General features: G+C 41.8%; 2 protein-coding genes across 14 annotated transcripts in view; both read right to left on the minus strand.

Moving 5' to 3' along the window:
* Positions 1-17,502, minus strand: part of pacs2 (phosphofurin acidic cluster sorting protein 2) — a 68,199-nt gene extending 50,697 nt beyond the window's left edge. For all 13 annotated transcript variants that reach the window (XM_084045410.1, XM_084045409.1, XM_084045407.1 and 10 more), the window contains exon 1: positions 16,900-17,502. In XM_084045410.1, coding sequence (XP_083901536.1) covers positions 16,900-17,018 — 119 coding nt within the window. In that variant the 5' untranslated portion in view covers positions 17,019-17,502. The remainder of the gene's footprint in view (positions 1-16,899) is intronic.
* A 451-nt stretch (positions 17,503-17,953) lies between these two features.
* On the minus strand, positions 17,954-24,717 carry srsf5a (serine and arginine rich splicing factor 5a). Its single transcript, XM_084045708.1, has 8 exons — positions 24,586-24,717; positions 24,127-24,258; positions 23,477-23,547; positions 22,962-23,120; positions 21,940-22,009; positions 20,212-20,285; positions 19,954-20,061; positions 17,954-19,443 (listed from the first exon to the last, which is right to left on the minus strand). Exons 2-8 carry the CDS (start codon positions 24,250-24,252, stop codon positions 19,155-19,157), a joined length of 897 nt encoding a protein of 298 aa, XP_083901834.1. The 5' UTR covers positions 24,253-24,258; positions 24,586-24,717; the 3' UTR covers positions 17,954-19,154.
* Positions 24,718-25,270: the final 553 nt, after the last annotated feature.

A 25,270-nucleotide genomic window follows, 5' to 3' on the forward strand; every position in this document is an offset into this window, starting at 1 on the left:
AAGTAAATGTGTGCGTCTGCCCCACACCGTTCTGTTGTAAATTAATCAGCCCACTAGTCAGAATGAAGGATAACTTTCTGCCCTGGACTTACAGTAGCTTATTATTTTGTGCCTCTCTATTATCCATAAATGTCCCACGGGACATTGAAACGTTTATGTTCTTGGCACTGTAGCGTTGACCTTTGCCCCACTTCCTGTTGGTTTCTAGTGGTGTGTGTGATCGAGGAAGAGATGATTCCCTATTTTGTCCATCATTAAATAAATAAAAATATGTATATATATAAAAATATAATAAACATAATATTTGCATTGTGAGCTATATCCACTAGTCGTACAAAGTCATTTATATATAGTTTTATGATTTTAATGTGAAAAGGTGAAGCTATAAAATGGAAAATATTTTATGTCATGCAAGTCAATTACGTGAATGACAAGGATCTGATCATGAAATATGCTTATATGCTCTGATGCAGAACAGTCCACAAATATAAATTTGGCACTATCGATCAGTCACAGTTATATTAGCTAATCTGAACAAATGGTATGTAAGCGTACTTCCCCAGGAGTAAAAAGAAAACAATGATCAATAGGCACCGTCCCCATCTGTCACACAGAACACAAAACCAGCCGTCCCCTTTAGTTCCCACTGGAACTGAAGTCTGACAGAAGTCCACACAGTCAACCAGCTTTCTGCCAACACAAAAAGGTAGCTGAATCAAATCCCACTAAAGCACAATGGAGAGAAGATCATCCTTTAATCAAAGCCCCATGGAGTGGGAAATTGGAGTTATTGAAGGGGCACTTAAGTGCAAAACACAGTACTTCTGTGACATGTCTATCTCCATCTGTGAACAGAAATACATATATTTTCCAAATGTTGGCTGATGATGGGCAATTTTGCATTCAGCAGGAAGATGAAAATGATGGGTAATTGGACCGAAATCAAAGGGAATAACAAAGTGGAAGATAAAAGAGAAAATAAATAGTTTGATTTTAAAAACAAACTCACCAACCTCTCTTTTGGCTCTTGTTGGCACAAGACCTGTGTTGATTGAAATCCATTTAAGAAATGCCAGAAATGCCAGATGTTGAATCTAAATATCTCCACAATACAGCCTATTGTATCATCTGTCTTTTTACTATGTACATGCTAGGTGCATTGCATACTTAACCTTCCTAGTAGTTACTATGTGGAAAGAAAAGCCACAAAGTAACTAATTAAGCAAACTTAGCAAGCAAACATAGCATCTATATAAAAAGTCAAGCCAGACAAATTGTGAAGCCAATCGATCCAATTCAACATTTTGATGGCATTTACTCTGACCTTCCTCATTCACTGTGAGCTGTGTGTGTGTGTGTGTGTGTGTGTGTGTGTGTGTGTGTGTGTGTGTGTGTGTGTGTGTGTGTGCGTGCGTGAGTGTGTGTTGGGGGGAATGCCAGGCATGACACCCAAAACCTGACTCTGAGCAGGTCGGACTAATGTAACCAGTTACTCTTTACAACATGATCAAACAAGTAACTTGCGTACAGTGCCCCAACGGCCATCCAGGTCCTTATCAAATGTCTTTTCACAGGCAGGCTGCCCGTTCCACGTTCAGCAAGTATTCCTCCGGCCAAGAATCCCCAGAGAAGCAGACTAGTTTACGCTCCTTTAAGTTTAAAAGATTGAATCTTTTAGTAGATAAACAAGCCAAAGTCCAGAGCTGTTAACAGTAACTCCAACAATAATGTCAGGTTTTAGACCCAGCACGCATGCTATGGGACACATACTGGGAAATTTACTTGAACAAAAAAAAACTCTGACACTATAGGGATAGAGGGTATTACTTATAACCAGATTGATTTAACAGCTGGACAGTCCCAAACCACATGAAGAAGTGAATCTCGATTGCCACAATTTTGCCAGCATAGATCTTGGCGTTCATCATCATTTTTGGATAATCTAAACAGGGATAGATATAAGCTCTATTCAATTTCAGAATAAACACATTTAGATGAGCTCAAAGCTGACCTCCAAACTGTATTCCACTGCAGAAGCATGTAGAGAAATGTTATGGTCATGCTCTCAAGCCATCTTGACAGAAGAAATGCATTATGGGCTACCCTAGACATTAAACCGTAAATATTTGAGACCTCACCTTGGAGCCTTCTTAAAAAGATGATGAGGTAGGCGAAACTACCTCTTTACATTTCTTATTTATAACAGCCATTTAGTTGTCCATGTTAAAAAGTACATACATTTTAAGTTGTTGGAATGTCAAGATTTTATTGCTAAGGATTTGTCCCTCTGTTGTTGTAATGCCATGCCTCTGCCAAGTTTAGCTGAAAGGAAATGGGACAGGATGGAAGAGAAAGCCACTCAATGCTGAATCTGCTGTGCAGCTGCTTCACAATAGAGCAGAGGTTCCCAAACCTTTTCAGCTTGCGACACAAAAGAGAACTTTGGTGTCTCCCCTGGAACCAGACTTAGAAAAAAAACCATTATGAACTTTAAAAAATCAAAAATATAGAAAATATCTATAAGCTCACATATGTCATATGTCACATCACGGTGCATTGTGAGTTTGTAGATCGTCTATTTTCACAATTTTTTAAAACCTTGGAAATGTTACTATTTTTCTGTAGGAAAGGTAAAAAAACGGCATACTCTCGACCCATAAAAGTTTGTCCGCAACCCTTTTTGATTTGCGGACCCTATGTTTGGGGAAACACTGCAATAGAGCATGAAAACCTAATAACTGTGTCATCCAATACACATCACATGGTTTTGGACAATACCACAATGATACCAAGAATATGTTCTTATTCATAAGATGGTCTTCTCCAGCTGTGTGTGTGCGTGCGTGTGTGCGTGCGTGCGTGCGAGAGAGAAAGAGGGAGAGAGAGACAGAAAGAGAGAGATAGAGAGTTGTCTGCACTCTCTGGCACACAATTATAAGCTACAGAATCCCCATCTACAGAGTTAGTAAGAGCTTCATAATCAAATATTGCTACTTATTTCCCATGCCAAAGATCTTATAGGTTTACACACACATGAGAGAGAGCGAAGAGAGAAAGAGAGACAGACAGGAGGTGGTAGAGGGTGAAAGAAAGGAAGGTAGGCAGAGAGAGAGAGAGAAAGAGAGAACGAGAGTGAGAGAGAGTGACTGACTGACTGACAGTAGTAGTGTTAACAGTGAGTGAGATACTGTAAGGCACAGGGCTACATTCACTAAAAAGAGGAAATCTTTTATGTATAATAAATGTAATCCATTAAAAATGCAGGACAGAGAAATGAATTCTGTCACTAGGGTAACTTTGTCTGGTGTGTGTGTGTGTGTGTGTGTGTGTGTGTGTGTGTGTGTGTGTGTGTGTGTGTGTGTGTGTGTGTGTGTGTGTGTGTGTGTGTGTGTGTGTGTGTGTGTGTGACAGTCATGTATCTGTAAGTATGTCATGTGAATTTGACAGAGAGTAAAGAGAAAGAGAGAGTGCACGTTATAAAATTATTCATTCAAGGGGTGGGGTTGGGTATTATAAATCGACACTCTTGAGCGTGTGGAGTTTAAACAGCTCATGTGTAACGGAGGCTCTCCTAAAAAAACATTGCAGCAGTGGGCCAACTAAGTCTCCTTTATGTTTCAACAGCCAGAGTACGGAGCGGAATCTATTTCAGTAAGGAACACAAAATGATCCATGCCCTCTCCTGAGCCCCCCGGGGAGGGAGGGAGGGAAGGGGGGGGGGGGGGGGGGGGTGCAGAACAGAGAACGGGGAATACAAATGAGAGCTTTATGCAGGGCTCTGCAGCACGCCACTCTCACGCTTCTCTCCACCCATGATGTCATACTGCTGGACACACACACACACACACACACACACACACACACACACACACACACACACACACACACACACACACACACACACACACACACACACACACACACACACACACACACACACACACACACACACACACACACACACACAATCACAACGCCAATAGAAGAATTATTACATGGCTTTAGGCTGATAGGATTTCTCTATGGAGCCAATTAATATTAGGCACCAATGAAACCACCATAAGGATGACTACTTAATAGAGGGGGCTCTTATTTGGTGGATGTGAGCAAGAAATGTATCGAGCCGTTCTATTTTTGGCTATTTTGGATATTTGTGTCACACCGTTGCACGACAAATTATAAAATAGAATTATAGCAATTCATTGATACATTCATGTAAATGTTTTGAAAGTATTAGAAACCTGCATTTTGATTATTTGATTCATCAAAAAAGTAATTGATAGAATAATTGCTAAGAATGTGATATGAATTCATAATTGCAGCCCTAAGAGAAATACGGTATTCAAGTGTCAGATAAAAGCAATGATAGTGCATTTGCATAGCCTCAACCCTGCCACACAGGTTCTTTCAATAAGACTATATCTTGTAGAGCAAAATACAATTTTAGACTATATTATGTATGGCATCATGCCACGGCTTAATAATTTCAATACGACTTTTAAAAACTTTACATACAATGTGTTTTTTTTCAACCTGATATACGTGAGTGAACTACCATTGAGTACTCTAACAATAGGACTTGTGAAGTACAATATGCGAGCAGGTTTTTCATTTGCAGTTCCTAGCATCCAAGTAATGCATAGCCTTTGTTTGTATATCCTATGGTTTTACAAACAAATAAATGTAAACGTAGCTCATTATTTATCCAACTCTGGAATGTAACATAACATTCCATTCAAGTTATATTCAATAGGAATGCAAAGGAGTAACGTTTGAGTCATAAGATTATCTGAACTGGCCCAAAATTCATACCATTTAAACCATTAAGACTGGGAAAGCATCTGTGTCATTTTAGATTTGAACCATTATTTTATACTTTGGCTATTCAAAAATAGCAGATATACAAGCTCATATGATCTGCTATTTTTGAGAAAATATTTTGAGATGGGGTCGGCGGCCAAATACATATAATTTTGGGGGTCCCTGACATGAATAGGTTTGAGCACCACTGATATAGCAACATACATTTTTCAGAAAACTGACATTACATGTCAGAATACTGACATTTGTTAGAATCGACCTCAGGTCTTAATGGGTTAATACTCTTTAGAATGAAATTAGACCCATCTTGTTTGTCTAGATAACAATATTGCCATTACCTCATAACACAGAGATACCACCAGGCCTATTTTTACATGAGTGCACAACAACCCTACTGTTGAAGAACCCTCAGGCAGTACTTCATAAAGACCCCAGGTACATTACAAATGGGTACTACACGATGGAAACGCATTGAAAACAATGCTTACTGACCACAAGAGTAAGGGAAAGGGATAACATTTCCATTTCGTTGGCCTGCCTCTGACAAATCAACATTTGTTCCCCCCAACGCTCAAAATATAGCCTAGTAACCCAAACATACTGTAACCCAATTCAACTTCTGTTGGCAACTTGGCTGCACAAGTTGAATATTAAGCCAATAAACAGGGCTTTTCATGAGGAGAATGTGACACCCATCCATTTTAGTTTAATCTTTTTTCTTCCTTTTTTTCTTTTTCTTTATTGTGACGGTGCGAAGGCAGAACAAGGGACACAAGAGTGAAAGAAGGCATGGACAGGATTAAATCACAGGCTCAGTGGCGAATGGAATGCTCTAAACCTAAACACTTTACCATTTACACACACACACACACACACACACACACACACACACACACACACACGATTTAGATTTCCAACTCCATAAAAAACAATACTGACCACAATATTTCAAAGGGTGACATTAAATTCACCGGGAACTTCCTCTGACATGCCTGATAAAAAACGGTTGGTCTAATAAAGGTCTCCAATCACTGAAATGTCACCCTTTTGTAGCACTACTACACATTATTGTTCTTTAAAGGAGTCCAGTGTGTGTGAGTTATCAGTATTTTGAGCTTTTATGCATTTTTTGCCGCATGCGCTAGCGAGCGGCTCTGTAAACAGCACCAGTCTCTTTCCGCCACCCGAGTGAAAAATTTCGACACCTGAGTCAAAAGTGTCGACACCTGAGTGTCATTGGCTGTCCTGGCTGTCCATCACACTTCCCCCGTTTAAGCTCCCCTTTTAAGCCAATGGGGAGACGAAAATGTAATGGACACGTTAGTCAACGAATTAGACGAGACGAAAATGTTAGGGCGGGACGAATGGAGAAGACATCCAATCAGAATTACTCCTTTTGAGGGACTAGTTGGGAAGGGATCCAATCAGAACGATCCTCATTGTTAAGTTAGGTTGAACCACCCGGAAGCACACCATATTAGGGGCCAGCATGGACGCAAAGAAATCACAACAAGGCAACGCACGGAGTTACACAGCAGAGAGAGAGAGAAAGGGAGACAGCTTCAGCCAGGATGGTTAGCCTAAATGCTAGCGTGCTTCATTACACCTAGTTTGGCTATTAAGTTATTATTTGCCCATGTTCACACTGACTTCAATCTTAGCTATTGTTGGGAAGACCCGTGTGGTGTCACAAAATGTTGCCACCACTTATATAAAAAACATTACAGCGTTAATCTGCGACGCTAAATGTTGCCAGGTTTGGCGAGAGAAACAAGCAATCCAAAAAACAAGTAATCAGGTCTATGAAAAGATTGGGGCCAAAAAAGCCTGCCACATGCGGCTTTATTATGACTTAGGTCATACTTGTTTTAATGGTTATAGTGCTGCCCATTTTGTTGGAGAACAATATTTATTTTACATGGCGTATCATTATGAGCATAACCTAGCCAACGGGTAAACACAGCGCCTGTTCCATCTCCAAACTGTAACAGAAGCTTTTAATATCCGCTGCCTGCTACAATATGTTTACCGACTATGATGGCTGACAGCAGAAACGAAACAGATGCAAAATATCCCCTTATTGTGGAGTAGAATGATTTGATTTATGTAAATGTGCGCTCTCTGAAAACTATACCCAATTTACCGCACTTAATTGAACATGTGCAGTGTGTTGAATGTAAGGCCCTGTTCACTCCCTGTGATAAGAAACACAGTCATTTGTCACTGCGATATTATATATTAAGCATTGTGGGAAATCCATTGCCCTCAGTATTTGTTCATAAAGAAGGATAAATCCCAGGCTAGTAGGAGGCATGTGGTATTACGCAAGTCCAGAGGCATGGTCCTACCCAACCACTAGAACTACGCCACAACTTTGAACCCATAAATAACTTCAGTCAGCATCGGTATTCCGGTAGATTAGCCTGGACATACTATTTCAGCTTGCTCAGCATCTGGGAGGCCAGAAAGGTTATGTTTACAGGCTTGTAAAGCAATGCTTATTTCTGACTGGTCAAGGTAATAGCTGCTGATTTCTGCCATCATCAGTGCCAACCACGGGATTTAGCCACAATGTCCATCTGTCCTGGCATCTGATGCGGGATGGGAACACGGAAAGGATCATGTGAGCCCTCCATCCATCCCCCAACCCCGCCCAAGAAAGAAAATGCCAGTGGTGGTGCAGCGGCTCTCCTAATCACTACAACATGTTAAAACCTTCCTTAAGCTGTGCTAGGCCTGCAACTTTTCTAAGGAACTTGACCTACATTTCTCCTCCTCTCCTCCTCAATTGAGAAAGCAGCAAAAAGTTCTTAATGCCTTTGTGAGATAGAGCTGAAACAGCAACTCCCTCTTCTCCCTCACACACGGTTTGCTGCAGCAGACAGGGTCCTTGTCTAGCCTGTGGAGTCTTGCTGCAAGTAAAAAAATCTGTTTATGCAAATGCATTGAGGCTAAATGACTGTTTAGAAAACATTAAAGGAAATATGTAATTTGAGGAAATGTACAGAATAGGAATTGCAAGGTTTGAAGGAAAATGTGGCTTTCAACTCATTACTGAGATACCACATCTTGAACTTGACATATATTGTCCCATCACAAGTTTACACCAAGTAAAAAAGGAGTGGGTGAAATTCTTTTGTACAAGGTTCCCATGAATTATGATGATGTATGATGACAGAAGTGGCAGAACACACACGCGCGCGCGCACACACACACACACACACACACACACACACACACACACACACACACACACACACACACACACACACACACACACACACACACACACACACACACACACACACACACACACACACACACACACACACACACACACACACACACACACACGTAAACATGTAATTACAAAACCTACACAGTCTGGAATGACAGCACTAGAAGATACAGCTTTGGATAAATAAACAGATCAAATTAGATCATAAAAAGGAATGCTAAGGCTGCTTTCTATTCTTTCATTTCCTTTCATTCCAATGCCATGGAAGATGGCAGCAGATGTTCAATAAACAGAGTGTACCAAACAGTACAAATCATAAGTAAATCAGAATCCCTACACACACACAGGTGTAGATCATAATGGATAAAGAGACATGATTTACAGGAATATTTCACTACCCTGCCAAACAGAAAAAGAAAGACAGAAACTCAGCAGCAGTCAACACATTGACACGTCTGCCCCTTAACATGACTCAAAGACAGATGATTCAAAAGATGGGGCAGCCTGGTTTGCAGAGCTTCTTTTTAGACTATTCTAAGCCTGAGCTGTTCGCACACTGTCTTCAATATAATCTCATCTACATCTGGCCCACATGGTATTGGCACATCTCTCCACCGGCTTCTAACCTCCTTTTCTGCATTACTGAAAAAAGTCCCAGAGATTTAGGCTACCACACAGCAAAGTAAACAGACCTCGGATGCCCATAATCATGGAGCTATCAGTCATTTGAAAATAAGGCCTCTCTCCAACTGCAAAAGCAGGAAGACAGTCTAATGTTGTTTTTGTTGCAAATGGAATTAATTAAGAGAGAGAGAGAGAGAGAGTTTATGAGAATGTCAAATTATAACTTGGTTACACATTTTTCTTTCTCACATTGTTAACATTTCCAGCATTTGAAATGATCTGTTGCCCTGCCATTAAAGTTGAATTTGTCTAATGGAACAAATTTGATGTTGGACACTTTAGCCTAAACCAGACCATTTTGTTCATTTAAAAAAATACAAGCATAAAAATAACCAGGGTTTTAATCTTGATAAAGAGCAAACAGTGATGTCCATCCATTTGAACCAGGATAATCCTTAACTGCTTGCAGTGGTTAAGCTGATTGTGTTAACTGGTGCACAACCAGTGGTGGACAGTAACTAAGTAGAGTATGTTTACTTGAGTACTGTAGTTCAGTACATTTTTGAGTATCTGTAACTTTACTTATTTTATAGTATTGTTTTATTTATATTTTTGGGTACTTTTTCACTGCAATACATTTCAGAGACAAGTGCTGTACTTTTGACTGCAGGAAAATGACTCACGCACGCACGCACGCACGCACGCACGCACACACACACACACACACACACACACACACACACACACACACACACACACACACACACACACACACACACACACACACACACACACACACACACACACACACACACACAGTATATATATGTGTATATATACTGTATGTATTTATTGTCAGAAGGTTGTTACAGTGAGAGAGAGGAAAGGCAGGAGAGAGGGGAGACATGCAGCAAAAGCCCTGGGCCAGCTGTGGGAAGGACCACAGCCCCACCCATGTGGCACATGCACCCACCAGGTGAGCTGTCTGCACAACACTATTTAAAAAGAAACGTCACTCATGCCCATTGCAGCTGAGGGCCAGAAAAGAACCCCATTGGCAGACAGGCCATTCATTTGAGATCATCTCATCATGACATTCTGGGCAAAGCAGGTGAAGCTTTAGTTTCACAATTTGGTTTGGTTTAGTTTCACAATTTGCTTTCATTTCATTTATTCAAGGCATTACTACTCTCCAACCATTTGTCATAAAGTTTGTTTAAAGTTTGTGTATCATTGGTCAGTTTCCGCAGGAATCTGACCAATTAATCTATTTAGTGTTTAGTCTGCTCTATATTGCCCGGAGGTCTATTTAGCCTTAGAGAAGTGCTGAGGACAAGCTTATACTCCTGTGCTTTATATTTACTTTCTCATCGGGTGCATCAAAGCACCCGATGACTGGACATTAAGGGCCCTCGCCTGCTGAGCCCAATAGTATTGAACCTCTCCAACCAGTGTAGGGAATTACCACCAACCATGAGCCAAATGGTGCTGTTGTTTTCTCTAGTTACTTTCTTACTCTACCAACTACATTGGCAGGAAATTAACAATCGATCTGGGGTGCTTTTGGTTTCTTAAGTTCTCCTTGGCTAGTAGAATAGTGAAAGTATCCAAGTAATTTGGGGATTTACAAAACCCTGAGGCCTACAGAAAAATAAGCATGTAATCCGCGATAAGCTGTGACCAGCTCTCACTTTGCACTTGAACAGTTTTGACCGACACAGAGGGTCACATCTAAAAGTTAGTATCTTACCCACATGTCTCCTTCCACCAGGCTTTTCCAACTCTCACAAACACAGTGAAGATTAATTGTTTCTCTGCTAGTTCAAGGCCATATTGATTTGCTCAGATCAGCATTAGTCTCTACCAAGGCAAAGTAGCACACCAGACAGGGTTGAATCAGGTTATGTTTTTCTGTTTAGGGCAGTAATCTAGTAGACGTCATAATTTGATGAACAAGCCGTAGACTTTTGACTAGACTTCCCGTCATGCAGCCTTACCCCCTGTAAGTGACCCAGCATCAAAACTGGGAACGCATCTGTGTAACCACTTAAACCATTATTTGCTAGCACTTGGATCCTGGCTATTCAAAAATACCAGATATACAAGCTCGTAGATCTGCTATTTTTGAAAAATCTTGAAAATGTGTGCAAATCTTTGAATATATATATTTTTAAAGCAAACATTTTTAACTCAAATCTTTGCTTCTGAGGGTCCCTGGAAAAAAGATTTTGAGATGGGGTCGGCGGCCAAATACATATCATTTTGGGGGTCCTTGACATGAAAAAGTTTGAGAACTACTGATATAGCAACATAGCTTTTTTCAAAAAACTGTTGCGATGTAGAAGACATTTGCAGAATCGGAACCTCAGTCCTTAACATTCTGAGTGAATTTTTCAACATTAAGAAAGTGGAATGTTACCCTCCTCCCTTCATGTATAACTTTGTGACTGATCATGTGCATTATAATGAGATGACTCTCTTCCATTACAAAAGACATTACAAATTCAACTGAATGGAGCAAAAAAGAAAAACAGACAGAATTACAGATTATGTTATTGGAAAACGGGTGTACTGACAATGGGTGTACTGTAAAGGAGGAAAATCCAAAGTGATTAGTCAGGGATGATGCTGCATGAGGGGGGAAAACATCATCTGGGAGCAACAAAAATAAAAAGGTGATCAGCCTGCAGAGACACAAAGCAACTCAGATGGGATGACAGGGAGGTAGAGAGGACAGATGTTCTCTCCTGTCCTGCCCTTCCCGCCCTCTATGACCCGCTGTATCAGCAGGGCTTGGTGTGTGTGTGTGTGTGTGTGTGTGTGTGTGTGTGTGTGTGTGTGTGTGTGTGTGTGTGTGTGTGTGTGTGTGTGTGTGTGTGTGTGTGTGTGTGTGTGTGTGTGTGTGTGTGTGTGTGTAGTGTTCGATTTGCTGAGGGTGGGGAGAAATCCATGCCACTCCTTTTGATATTCCCCCGCTGGTCATCCATTTTTATCGCAGGTAGAGACATGTTTTATCCCTGCTTTTGGTCAGACTGAATTAAATACATGCAATTCCTTTTGGTAAATTGTCTGCTAGATATGCGGCCTTCGGACATAACATTCATATTACATGACAGGGCGATTCACTTGATTAATGGCTCCCTTGCAAAAACATGGAGCAATAGTTGCAAGGATGAAAATGAGGGGCACAAAGCAGGCTTACTCAGCTGTGTCCCTGAGCAGGACACTTAGCCCCTAACCGCTCCCTGGGTTCTGTATTAATAGTGTCCACAACTTCTAATAGCTAGGATGGGTAAATGCAGAAGACACTTTCCAGGCACAAAAAGGACAAAATTATTATTATTGAGGAGAACATCACAGGGGCTACAAGAATAACTCAGGGGGACATCACCATAAACCAAAGTGACTTCACATTCATACAACATAATCACTTGACAATGACTTGCTTGTGAGAATGCGGGGTCTGGCCTGCAAGTATGAAAATAAATGAAACAGGCTAATAGCTAGAGGTCGTAAAATGATAGTGTTAGTAGAGAACATGCACAGCATGCAGAGACAACACGGCCAACACAGGGAACATAAAACAATGTGAGCCATTAACTGCCTCCCGGTCGGCCTACTCAAAATTCTCGCAGTGTGAGCATCCTAAGCAAAACGGGGGACAAAAGGACGAGTGTTTTCTCTGCGACTCAAAGCGACATCTCAGCACTCTCAGCCTCCAACAGGTCCAAATATGACAGCCTACTGGGTCCAGCTGTCACTTGAGGGCCCACTCAATCCCTGCTCTGTCTCACAAACCTATACCCCCCCCCCCCCCCATCTCTGACAGCACTTAGCCCTCGCAGTGCCCACTGGCTCTCTGCTTCTTTTCTGTATGCCACGCCACAGAAATCCAATTGATGCCCACTTCAGAAACACCCAGGATCTCACACACACACAAACACACACACACACACGCACACGCACACACACACACACACACACACACACACACACACACACACACACACACACACACACACACACACACACACACACAGTCCTTGGATTTAAAAGAGAGGCTCAGGTGGTAATGTTGCCACTGTGATTGATTTTGTGCACGTGTAGGGGTCAATGATTGTCTTGGAGACACACTTTAAGAACTAGTGTGACTCTTGGATCTCGTTACAAATGTACAAATGTTATGGTGCAATTCACATTTTCATCGTCAGATGTCTGGTATGTTTGGTTATTCTGCATCTCCTTTGACTGCTGTACTGGCAGCATTTCCCCTCAACCTCAGGGAAGAATAAATCCTGAATTTGCAAGCTGGAGTAACACAAATGTGTGCTGTACCAAACTAGCTTCCTTCTCCCTCTGTGGACCAAATCCTTACTGCATACTATTAAAGCCTGATTTATTCTTTGAAGTACAACGGTGTCATGCGCTGAAAATAGCAGATCTACAGGCTCACAATGGGTCGCAACAACAACACGTTGTGAGCTTGTAGATGGGCTATTTTCGGCATGCGACTGTTGTACGACGAAGCATAAATTAGGCTTACCAAGGCAGCTAATGTCTTCTCACCAGTCATGCTTATTGATAAAGTATGTGTGACAAATAACAGCCTCACTTAGGCGTGCAGCTACATGCTACTGGCAATTATCATCCTACCACCATCCAAAGATCGCTGATTTATGCTTTTTCTCACCTGCGATAGGTGATTATTGAACACCGCCGCAGGTTCAGAGCTGCTTATGGCCTGAGGTGACTCTGGGAAACATGAGATCAGTGCAGAGGCAGCACTCCTATAAGCTAGGCCAGGCCATGCTTAATAGCCTAGGGCTTCAGGGACCTTAAGCATGGATAGAGCTGGGGTTATATGAAAACATGAGGAAATGATGAGAAAAGTAAAGTTTTGGAAATAACATAGTAGGCCGGAGTGATTTAAAGTGGCTATATTTGAATATCACTGTTCTCCAATGATTTGACTGGCATTATAGCAAAGACATGGAGCATAGCAGTAGTGATGCAATATGCCAGGCAGATCCTAAGAATAGACGAGGATAGGTTACTGCTGTTTATCCTACATACAGCACGGATCACCTCCAAAATCACATTTTGGCAACAAAGGATTGTGTTCCAGATAGCAGTGACAAGCTAACTGTGGCTCTAACCTTACAGTTCACAGACAGGCTGCTCCAAACAGCAGCCTGGTGTTTAAGTTCCTTGCCTCCAGAGTCACACATGCCTCTGTTGGCATATGGTTGAATTCTGCTAGAACTTTCTCTCCCCTAGTACTCAGTTTCCCTTCCAGCGTTCTTACCATCTCAATAACACTAATGGAGGGGGGAAACCACATATGCATTAAGCAACAACAACAACAAAGAGTGATGTGCAGTATCATGCTATTCATCAAGCAATACGGCCATCTGACAAGTAAGTGTGAACTTGACCAGAGAGGAACAGAGTGGGGACAGTCAGGACTCCAGTAGGATGTGACCCTATGTCAGCAAGGAACCAGGTACCCCATCGATCAGGGAATTCAAACACTTTCAATTAAAAATGCTACCTCTCAAATGTTCATTTGAAAATATATTAACACATCACCCATTGTATAACAAACACACTGTGAGTTTGAATATAGCTGAGGAAATTCAAAGTCTCACAGAAGATCCTGAACTAAGTCTACTCAGCTACCACTCAGAGCCATCGGGAATAGCTCCCTCCTGGGACCAGCTAGTCCTGCAGAGGCTGGTGTGTTCGACCGAGAGAACCATGGGGACTTCACTCTCACCCTGCAGGACTCATATTCCTGAGCAGACCTAAAATGATTTTAAAGGACCCACATGTTCCCAGCTATGGACTATAGCTATAGCCTAGTTCACCACATACAATTCACTGCTATTTGCACTGTGGTTAGGGGTAGAGTCTTGCCCAGGGACACTTTGACAGTTATACTCGGTCGAACGGGGGGCGAACCAGTGACCTTCCTATTATCAGATGGCCTCTCTACCCACTAAGCTACAAACTCCCCCAGTCTGTGTCCTTGAGCAAGACATTGAACGCCTAACTGCTCCTGATAAGGTTGGTGCCTTTCATGGTTTCCTCCTCCATCGGTGTGTGAATGTATGAGTGAATGGGTGAATATAATGCACATTGTAAGGAACTTAGGACTTGCATGAGTGACAAATACATTCCCCCTCCTATTATTATTATCATCATCACTTACTTGTATTATGCTCTTTTTTTTAACATACAGTGTTGATCATTGTTTGCACAGTCTGGCAGAGTATGCCCCACCAACATTTCAATGCACACTTGTATGAACATGTGACAAATAAAACCTCTTGAATCTTGACAAAGCTGTTATGGTGTTGGACAGCCAGTGTGTGTGTGGCCAGCTCACATGAATCTGTGATAGCATTGGATAGGGCTGCAGGTGATTCGACACCAGCTTAACAAGCAGAGTTCATCCTGTCTAAATGTTGAGAGACACCGGTCAATAGAGAGATCCAGGAGGCGATGGTGATTGACAGTTCAGTTCACACTGTAGGGTAATCCTTTCAACGTTGTCTGAGCCAATGATGATTGGCTCATGCAAGAAAACAAACTAAACACTGAAGTACTGTTGTGCAAGAATCAATGTCTTTATAAAGATGTCCACTCCCCTCAGTATTTCATTTGAGACAGTACAATGGCTAAGATGGAGGCAGCTACAAAAATACATAATGTAAATCTATAACAACTTATTTTTGGAGAGAGCAGAGGATAATGGCTTACTCTCAGTTTGTATTTTGTCTTTATTAAGACAAACAGTGAGAAAGGTAGAGTCACAGAGAAACACTGGCAGGATTCAATACCAAGGCCAGTTGCTGTAGGCTACATATAGTGGTCAGAGATTGGGGGCCTTGATCGCCACAATATCTCTTGGCACAAGAAGCATCATGTCTTATGTTAAACAAACTAGTATATCAGCAGTTGATGGCACATGGCCAGACAATAAAGCAGGAAGAGGTCATTGTAATATTCTATATTTAATATTACGGTATATAATATATACAGGTTGGAGGTCAGGGTCAGCCACAGAACAGTTCCCCTAGAGCTGGTAAGGTCTCTGTGTCTTTCTCAAGGACACCAGAACAGTGCAAACATGTGGGGTCACAAGATCACTAGAACAGTGCACCTATGTGGGGTCATGGGGAAACAAACTTGTGACCACACGGATTGTGACCTTCTAGTGAGGCCCCGATTAAGCTACAGATCCATTGTTATTCTACTACTGCACAAATGTATTTTGCCTGAGGAGAGAAAAAAAGGCACATTGTGTTGTGTTTGGAAGTAGAGCAAAAAGAGTCATTGGTATGAACAACACTGCTACCCAAATCACAGTTTAATCATAAGTTGTGTTCCACAAGCCGACTACTGACCAAATTCTGACAGTGACAGCAAGCATTTATCATCTCAGGGTAGGACATCTGATGACCACAAACTCGTTTAGTTGTGTTATCATCCCGGCAGGACCTTGTAAACTTTCTCTCTCAAAATAGAGATCTATGAAATGTCCTAAGTGTCGGAAGACATGTTGTATGTAGTACTACTACATACAACATACTACTACTACAGTAGTAGTGGTTCTCAAAGTGTATTTCAGGGACTCTCTGGGTTCCTTTGGGGGGGGGGGGATAAATTGACCCTTGAAAGTGTGTAACTCTGACAGTATACAAATGGAACCAAATGGATCAGAGACCTTGAAATCTAAAGGTTTGAAAACCATTGATGTAGTAGCAGTTAGGCGACACACCTTAGTGCAGGCGTATCACTGTCATTACTCTGAGCGACGTTTTGAGACTTTACCGGTCAATGCAACTGAGACAATAACCAATTGCCATACGGCCTACGTAATGATGAATACTATCCTATTTGACACAATGATTTAGTAAGTAATAAGCAAAAAATAATTATAGGGGTGCAATGTCATCGCATGTGGACGAACGCTCAGTGGATTGCAGCCAACAAAAATCCAATGTGCAGATATTTAAATGCATATTTAACTAGCATTCGGGCATTGTAAGCCAGGACACACAAATCAGGAATAAAGGTTAAATGAATGATACTGCGAGCTGGGGGCTAAGCCGCTGTGCAGCTGTATGTGACAAATGACAGCTTGCCCGTCTGATGGGTGGTGGTTTAAAGTTTAAATGGCCCATTGGACCCGGTGGTCGCGTCTTTCTTACCTCGGAATACAGTTCGGGGAAGATCCATCTATTTCCCATGTGGCGAACAGGTTCATCGGGACGGGTCTGTTGAGAGCCCCGCTCCCCGGGAAACTCAACCGGCCACTTCTCTCCGCCATGGTTCGGTTCGGACGGGCGAGAGACGTCCTACGTCCAACCGCACCGAGCTGGGATCTGCTGTAAACAGCAAGCTGCTCCAAAACGTTGTGCGTCGAGAATAAAGTTTTCCCCTCACACCCGCGATTAGCACAATGTTGTGTGTACAGCAGAGGCCGTGCTCATGTCTGCGTCCTTGTATCCAGCAGGTCGGGTATCCAGTTCACAAACTGCAGTGTGAGCTTGTTGTGGATCTACCACCACCACGCTACCATCCAGCCGTCGCCACCCCCAGGAAATCACGTCATCGGCGGGTCTCTCGCCGCTGCATTCTGTTCGCTTCGCTTGCAGGTGCAGTGCAGGACTGAAACCGTACTAGGCTGCCTTGGGCATAGACCCAGAAGCCGTCTCGGGTCGATGGCCAGCTTGGCTTTTTGTCCTTCAGTGCCAACTAGCCCCGAGTGGCAGCCAACAGCTTTTAGTTGCAGTATATAACCCAGGCAAAGAGCACCCACCCTTTCACTTCGTACTGCAGCTGCAAACGGGAGGCTGTCAGTGTCACACGGACAGGAAACACAACCCGATCTTGCTTTGCACTTAACTACTCAATATGGAATAAATCTGGTCATCTGTTCCATTGATTATAACACATTACATTAGAGTGATTAATGCACGCAGTACATATATATATACGATATATAGTTCGAATTTTCTGCGCTTAGTCTAAGGTAAAGAAACATACATTTCCCATTTAATTATCTCGTTTAAATGTGCATAGGCATACTACTGCTCTAGAATCGTTAATCACACTTCAAACTTGAACTTGCTCCAAAAGCAAACAGACAGTGCCATCGTGTGGTGAGCCCATGGCCCATTTTCTCTCTGAATTCATTTTACGTTTTTAAGTCTGTGTCAAATAATGGGAGCAGATTTTCCCCATGCGCAGCAAATCACACAATTAGAGTAAGGAAGGAGCATTTATTAAATTCAAACAATTTTAATTTATGATTTGTAAACATTGGTGCTGATTCCCCATACACTCACTGAGATCTTGAACTTCCCAGAAACACGCTCATAATTGTTCATCTACAGTATATGCGTGCACACCTCAATAATCTCTCAAACAGTACAATTTGTGTTCTAAGAAATAAAGCCTTCTAATAAGGTTCTTTCTTCACAGTACTGCAAGGGAAAACCACTTAATATGCAGTGATTGTTTTATTGTAGGATGCCAGCATTTTAATTTCCAGATGTTGCTCTGCTATAACAATCTCATAGGTTTCTCATGTTCAGACTTATAAACAGAAAACATTACAGGGTAAAACTGAAGATAAAGCAATGCAAAATGGAATAATCACAAACATAGACAAGGTCCTGTTACTCATGGCAGTATCAATTCAAAACTAAGCATACATATAAGTACTTAGCTACGGGAAGAAAAAATCAAAATCAAAAACACCATTTTGAGATGTCAAATCAATGTTTTCACATAGCATGGAAATGATGCTAGATATGTAGAAGCACCGGTTATGTTCGGTACCTCACTGAAAAGCAAAATCACAGTATCACGTAACACCATTAAGTTGACAAAAAACAATTAAAATGTAGATCCTGTAAAGTTAATGTAATCCCCTTGTCAAACCAGTATTACTATAGCAACAAGAGTAAGGTGGATGGAATCGGAACATGGCACTTGTTAGACCATAGACCGTACTCTCGGAAGACATGTTGACAGCTTACCCAATTACACATTTTAAATTACGTCTTAAGACACATGGTTAATCCAGATGGTTAATAATCTTGAACAATGTGGATTACATTACTCCCCCAAAAAAGGTTCTTAGAATCTTTAATTTAATCAAATGGAGGGTTTTCCAAAGTAAAATATCAGTTATTAAAGTTGTAAGAAAACAAAGAAAAAAGCATCTTACTTTGAAAGCACATCCAAAACTAAGCATTAGAAAAGAAAACTTCCCACGACTTACAAAGCCAATGCTGGCACAATCACGAGCAACGCTCTACTTTAAAAGAAGACTCACCACTCCGCCCAGAAAACCCCTTGCTATTAGTACAAACCTGACAACAGCCATCACACTGGCCCTGTAGTCTGCAGCTAAGGTCTTCATCATCAGTCCATTCTAATGCATAGAGACACAGTCTCAGTGCTGGCTTTCTGCTGAAGCAGAGCGGGAGCGAGAACGGGAGCGGGGGGAACGGGAACGGGACTGCTTCTTCTGAGCAGGTGCAGGGGAGCGGGAGCGAGACCTGGAGCGCGACATGGAGCGGGAGGGAGAGCGGGCTGCGGCCCTGCCACCTCCAGCAGAAGTCTTCCTTTCTGGTGTGCGGCTGGTGGACTTGCTCCTGTTGCTTCTGTTGCTCCTGGAACGGCTCCGGGAACGGCTCTTAGAGCGCGAGTAGCTGCGGGAGCGGGAGCGGCTCTTGCTTTGACTGTTGGGTGAAACGAGAGGTACGTTGGGTTATTTTCTTTCCCCCCCTCTTCATTAAATGAGTTTGTTGTGCACAATGACAATTTAGTAGTTCTTGGAGCATTGCCGTCATACAATAGCACATGTGAAATTTCTCATCTGCATTTAACCAAGCCCAACTATTAGAAGCAGTCTGGAAGCTCCATTAAAGCCTGATTTATACTCCCAAGTTTGGAGGGGGGTACAGACGTTGGGCGGAGCCATCTGTGCTTTCTATACGTCAGCTACACCAAGCCCCACAGCTTAGAATGTAGTAATGTCTGCAGAGCATTGGACGGCCCACCAGTATAAAATAATAATATGGCACCCAGGAATTGTTAGGGGTAGTGTCTTAGGTACACTAGACACAGACTGGGCAGACAGAAGAGTGAGCCTTCGGATACCACACGGCCACTACTTCCAAGTATCAATGTTGTGGTGCCAATGTGCAAAATAAAATGAATGTTCATTAAGATTAATGTTAGTGACTCACCTCCTGCGGTGATCCTCAAAGATCTTCAACTTGCGACCGTTCAAGTCTGTTCCATTGAGCTTAGAAATAGCATTCTTCATATCACTGCGTGACGCAAACTCTACCACCCTGGGGATATTAATGGAGAAAAAATACATTATCAAATACACCCAAGTAAATTAAAAAACATACAATTTATTATTCATCATTTAAATAATCATTAATTGATTTGTCTCCATTAGAGACAAAGGGAAATCAGTAAACCACAGGAGAACCCACCCTTCATTTTTGTTGGTTCTGTGAGCATCCACGAAGGTAACTTCTCCTGCTTTTCTCATCAGGTCTTTCAGGTCCTGTTTCAAAGCACAAGCGGAATCAGTGACAAAAACAAAGAATGTGCGATGTGCCTTGAGAGCCTTTTCAAACCTGGGATTGAGAGAATTCAGTAAGCAAGGCAACATGAAACCAGCATTCACACCTGTAACTAGGGATTATCTAAGGTTTACTTTAACAGCAAAACAATATCAAGTTGTTGATATGTTCACTTTGCAGTGGAGCAACATAAACAAGGATCGACTTCATGAGTAGGCAGCTTTGCCTTTTAACAAAGAAATACCTTATACATCCCATTATAATTGGTTGCATGAAGTCACTTGTTGGTGGGCAAAGAAATGAAACGCAAAACAATTTTTGTATTTAACACTGACTTTGAAATATTGATAGGCATTAAGTAAAAAAAGAAATTGTATTCAAGGCTTGAAAAATACAAGTGTTTGATTATAGAGTTCCACTATGACAGGGGAACAATGTTAAATATTTTCTGTCTAAAACGCTTTAGTTTACCCTTTTGCTTATGGGACCTACCAAAATAAATGTTTCACTAATGTGGGCTCACAGCAGCTCTTGACTTTAAGATAACTATTGATCCGAAAAGGTTAATTTCACTGTCAGCCATTTTGCTCTTACATCATCCTAAGGGCTGAGAAACCACAACCGACAGCATGGGTTTCCCACCTCTGAGGATGATGCAAGAGCAATATGGTCAATATTATTTGCATAATAGAACTATTCTTCCTTCTGCTTGTCCTTTTAAAAAGGTGGTAAAATTTACTCCCATCTTTTCCACCCACCCCCTTCACAAAACCAATCACATGAGTTTTATACTACTTACCATTCCAAACCCAGGAAGATATTAGCATAGAGCCACTTGTCCAAATAGCAAATCGGAACCAATGCAGTGTGTTAAGCCATTGAGAAACGACATCGGCCTTGACTCGGATTCCGGCCTCCACAAGTAAGGAACCACCAGAGAGCAAGTAGGGAGTGCAGAGGGTGTGCGCCCAAACTCACACCTCCCCCAACTCCATCGGCAACAGAAAAAGACCCAAACGGGGAAGAGTAGTGTAGGGACCGTAGATTTGAGGGGGGGCTGTTACAGCAGTCGGGGATGCCAGACCACAGAACCTCCAGACTGTGGCTAGGGACATCCTAAGGCTACTGTATCCTGCGCTAGACCACTTTCACCCGCTACGGGGCCCAGCCAAGACTTAGACCAGCGAGCGGCAACTGCGTGTAAGGAGAGGCACCAAATGGACACTATTCAGAAAAAAATACAACCAGGAGAGGGCGCTATGCACTTTAGACCTCTCCATGGAGGGTGTGCATGCAACTCCAATTAAAAGGATACCATAATAGAACAGCTGGTGTATATAAAAACAGTTATATGTTCTTGTTAGAGACTGCCCGTCAGCATTAAAAATGCTTTCTCTGAAAGAAACAGTACTTGAACAAGAAACGGGGTATTGCTACTAGTGTCTTTAACCAAATAGCTCATGAGTATAGTGAGTACATTTCTCCGTTTTGTTTTGAATCATGAGTAATGCAAATTATCGCGGACCGTTGAACTAAGTGCAGTTTCATATTTGTAAATAATGAGTTAGACAAGGCTGTATCTAATACAAATGTAAAGGAGGAAAAGAGAAAAAATAAACTAAAGTGATCCCTCACCTGCCAGCTAATACGTGACGAGAGGTTCTCCACAATGAGTCTGTGTTCTGTCCTCACAGGAGGGCCATACCTGTAGGGGAAAACACCACACTTAGCTGAGACAAAAGGTCATAACCACGTCAGTCGCAAAGTGTTACATTTGGCTACAGTACATATGCAGGAAGAACAAATGGCTGCAATCTCTGTGTGGGCTGGGGACTCCCTTTTTCATTGGTGTGTCTGTCGCCCAGGTTTGCGCCTAAACCCTAACATTTAACTTCACAAAACTATGCCTAAATCTAACTCTAACCTCAAACACTATGCCCAACCATAATCTCACAGAAATTATGCCTAAACCTAAACTCAAAATCCTGTCCACCTGGGCTGGTACCCTGGAGTCAAGATGGGAAGGCCATGCATTGCCCCTGCTTGCTTTCTGCAGACCTTGGAGCTAATGTCAATATTTGATCGCGTTTCAGAGGCCGCAGAACTGGCCTCAGTTTGGCTCAAAGAGTTAATTTCTAACAAAAAATCTCTCTAACTGTTCTCTTTTGTACATTAGCTCGGCTGTTAGAGAGTTCATTGCACCTCATAAAACTGAAAGATGATGACCCACATCTGCATATAAACAGCCCATGTCTGATTACCATTAACAATAATGCACTAGGAGAATAAGTAAATTACCAAAAGAAACTTATAGGAAGAACAGCAATAGCTAACAATTACATTATGTCCAAATATCTCCTTGTTTTCCCAAGCTAATGGGTAGTATCACATTTCTATACAATCAAATGCTGATACTACCCATTAGCTGGGAAAACAAAGAGATATTTGGAGACTGATAAGAAATAAACAAACATTTGAACGGCCAATGAATAACCCGTTCTGCCAGTTCGGTTGTTATACCTGGAAATTTCTATTACAATGACAAAGGCCCTTACTTAACTTCTCGTCAACTTCCTTGGCTGTACCCCAAACTGAGTCTTTTTTGCAACAAAAAAAGACTTGGTGTTAACCATTGCTAATGCTAAATACTACCGTACCTGGATCCACTGCTGCGAGAGGCACGATAGTTGCCAAACCGTGGTGAAAAACGTCCCATTCCTGGACCACCACCTCCGCCGCGACCACCTCCACCACCACCACCACCACCACCTCCTCCTCCTCCCCCTCTCCTGGAGCGAGCATGCTCAATTGTAACCCTAATAAAAAAGGGCAAAAAAATAATAATCAATTAATACGAAGACATTCTGTTGAAATAGTAGTAAGGATGGTATAGCCTAAGTGTAGCCCAGTCTGGGAAATCTTGCCACATTTGTAGAGACTACAGTTTCTTTGTTGAAGTGCGAGTTATACCAAAATAAACACCTATAAAGATCTCTTCAGGTCAGCAACCAAATGGAATTCGTTTGGCGTTACTCTTGAGGACGGGACATCTTTAAATAGAAACACTCGTTCCCAGAAACGAACAAAGGGGGCGCCCAAAACGAATTGTCCCAACACACAAAATGTACACGAAGCGATTACTTAAATCACGTTAACGTTACAATAGCATTACCTCTCACTGCACAGTTCTTTGCCATTCAACTCGTACACAGCGTCGTCTGCGTCCCTGTGGTCATCGAACTCCTGGTGAATGCAATAAGTGGGTTCAGTAATGGGGCACAACACAGTGGAAGTACTCTTAGATATTGTACTTAAGTTAACGTAGCAATACCACAATATAAAAATACTCTGTTACAAGTAATAGGCCTATCGAGTTACGTACGAGTTAAGTACAAAAGTATTGTCATCAAAATAAACTTAAAGAACCAAAAGTAAAAGTACTAAAATGTTTGAAAATAGCAGCTCTACAAGCTCACAGGAGCTTGTAGATCGGCTATTTTCAAATAGACAATAGGGCTTAAGTGGTTAATGTATGTTTTATAATAAAACTTATCTGCAAAGTAACTGAAAGTAATTGTAGCGGAGTAAAGGTACAATATGTTGCCTCTGAGGTGTAGAAGTAAAAGTATTGGAAATAATCCAGTAATGTAAAAAAAAAAAAAAAACCCAAAATTGTACTTAAGTACAGTACTTGAGTAAATGTACTTGTAGTTACTTTACACCACCGCACAGTAGAGCTAAGCTAACATCTGATGGCTATGCTAACGTGCGTATTGCTGTATTGATTCACACACAAGCAACAAGGCGGCCAGTCACACGCACCACAAACCCAAAGCCGTTCTTCAGGTTGATCTCCCGGATCCGGCCGTATCCTTTGAAGAACTTCTCCACGTCTCTCTCCCTGGCGTGGGGGCTCAGGCGGCCGATGAAAACACGACACCCACTCATGACTAGCTGAAAACGGACACGAGGTTTAGCATTCAACGGGTTCAACCTGGTTAATAATTACCCCAAATAAACCAGAGATAAAGCCGACGTAGTGTTACAGACTTTATCAAATCAATGCAAACGCGTGCCGATATGCGCGTTAAGTGTTTAAAAAGGAAAGTTAGCTTAATATTTATTCGACTACTTCTATTGGCGCAGATACTGCTACACATCGCACTGTAGTTTTTATATTCTCCTTTTTTTTTCAAACGCACCCGCCACAGTACTTCAAAACAATGAAACGACTAACTAAATAAAACCGTCTAAGGTGCTAATAAACGTAGCTATACTCACCAGATTTATGTTATTTTCTTGTTTCGGTTGTTAGTGGTGTCGACCGCTTTGACTCAACGACGCTACTGGCCTGTATCAAAATGGCGACGGAAGATAAGAGGAAATGCTGGCACTGGGTTGCCAGGTTGGGCGGGTAACTTTGAACTTTACGGATTGCAAACAGGGTTGCCATGTCCGCTTATTATAAGCGACTTTGGGTTGTTTTTTTGTAAAGTGGCTTGTAAATATTGGTGGTTGCTGTTTTTGGGCTTGTTTCTAAAGTGTTTGGGCTTGTTTCTAGCCCTAGAATCTCTGTGATCTTACATACATTGTGATCTTACATACATTTCATGAAATGTATGTAAGATCACAGACATTCTAGGGCTAGGCTTGTTTCCTAATGTTGTTAAACCAGTGGTTCTTAGACATTTTCATGTCAAGGACCACCAGATTAATATGTATTTGTCCGCAGACCTACATCTGAAAATAAATTGTGACCTCCCCCATACAAGATTTGCGTTGTTCAAATGTTTCAAAAATATAACAAAGTTGTATATTTAAAAATAAAAAAACATAGACCCGGATGCTTGTTTCTCTCAGTTAAATTGAATGTAACAATTAGAAGCGCAACAATGAAAATAAATACATGTGAAATGTAATTATGAAGGTAACAAAGAAAATGCTCTTCTTTTTTATATATAGGCTA

This window comes from Gymnoscopelus microlampas (assembly GCF_963454915.1).
Source record: "Gymnoscopelus microlampas genome assembly, chromosome: 20".
In the NCBI taxonomy this organism is placed as follows: Eukaryota; Metazoa; Chordata; class Actinopteri; order Myctophiformes; family Myctophidae; genus Gymnoscopelus; species Gymnoscopelus microlampas.

Bases quoted from the DNA above. Each gene is read 5' to 3' on its own strand.
- srsf5a (XM_084045708.1), bottom strand. From the start codon at position 24,252: ATGAGTGGGTGTCGTGTTTTCATCGGCCGCCTGAGCCCCCACGCCAGG. The intron at 22,010-22,961 runs GTACGGTAGTAT...TTTCCCCTACAG, and splicing joins TCTCGCAGCAGTGGATCCAG to GTATGGCCCTCCTGTGAGGA. The intron at 20,286-21,939 runs GTGAGGGATCAC...GCTTTGAAACAG, and splicing joins CGTCACGTATTAGCTGGCAG to GACCTGAAAGACCTGATGAG.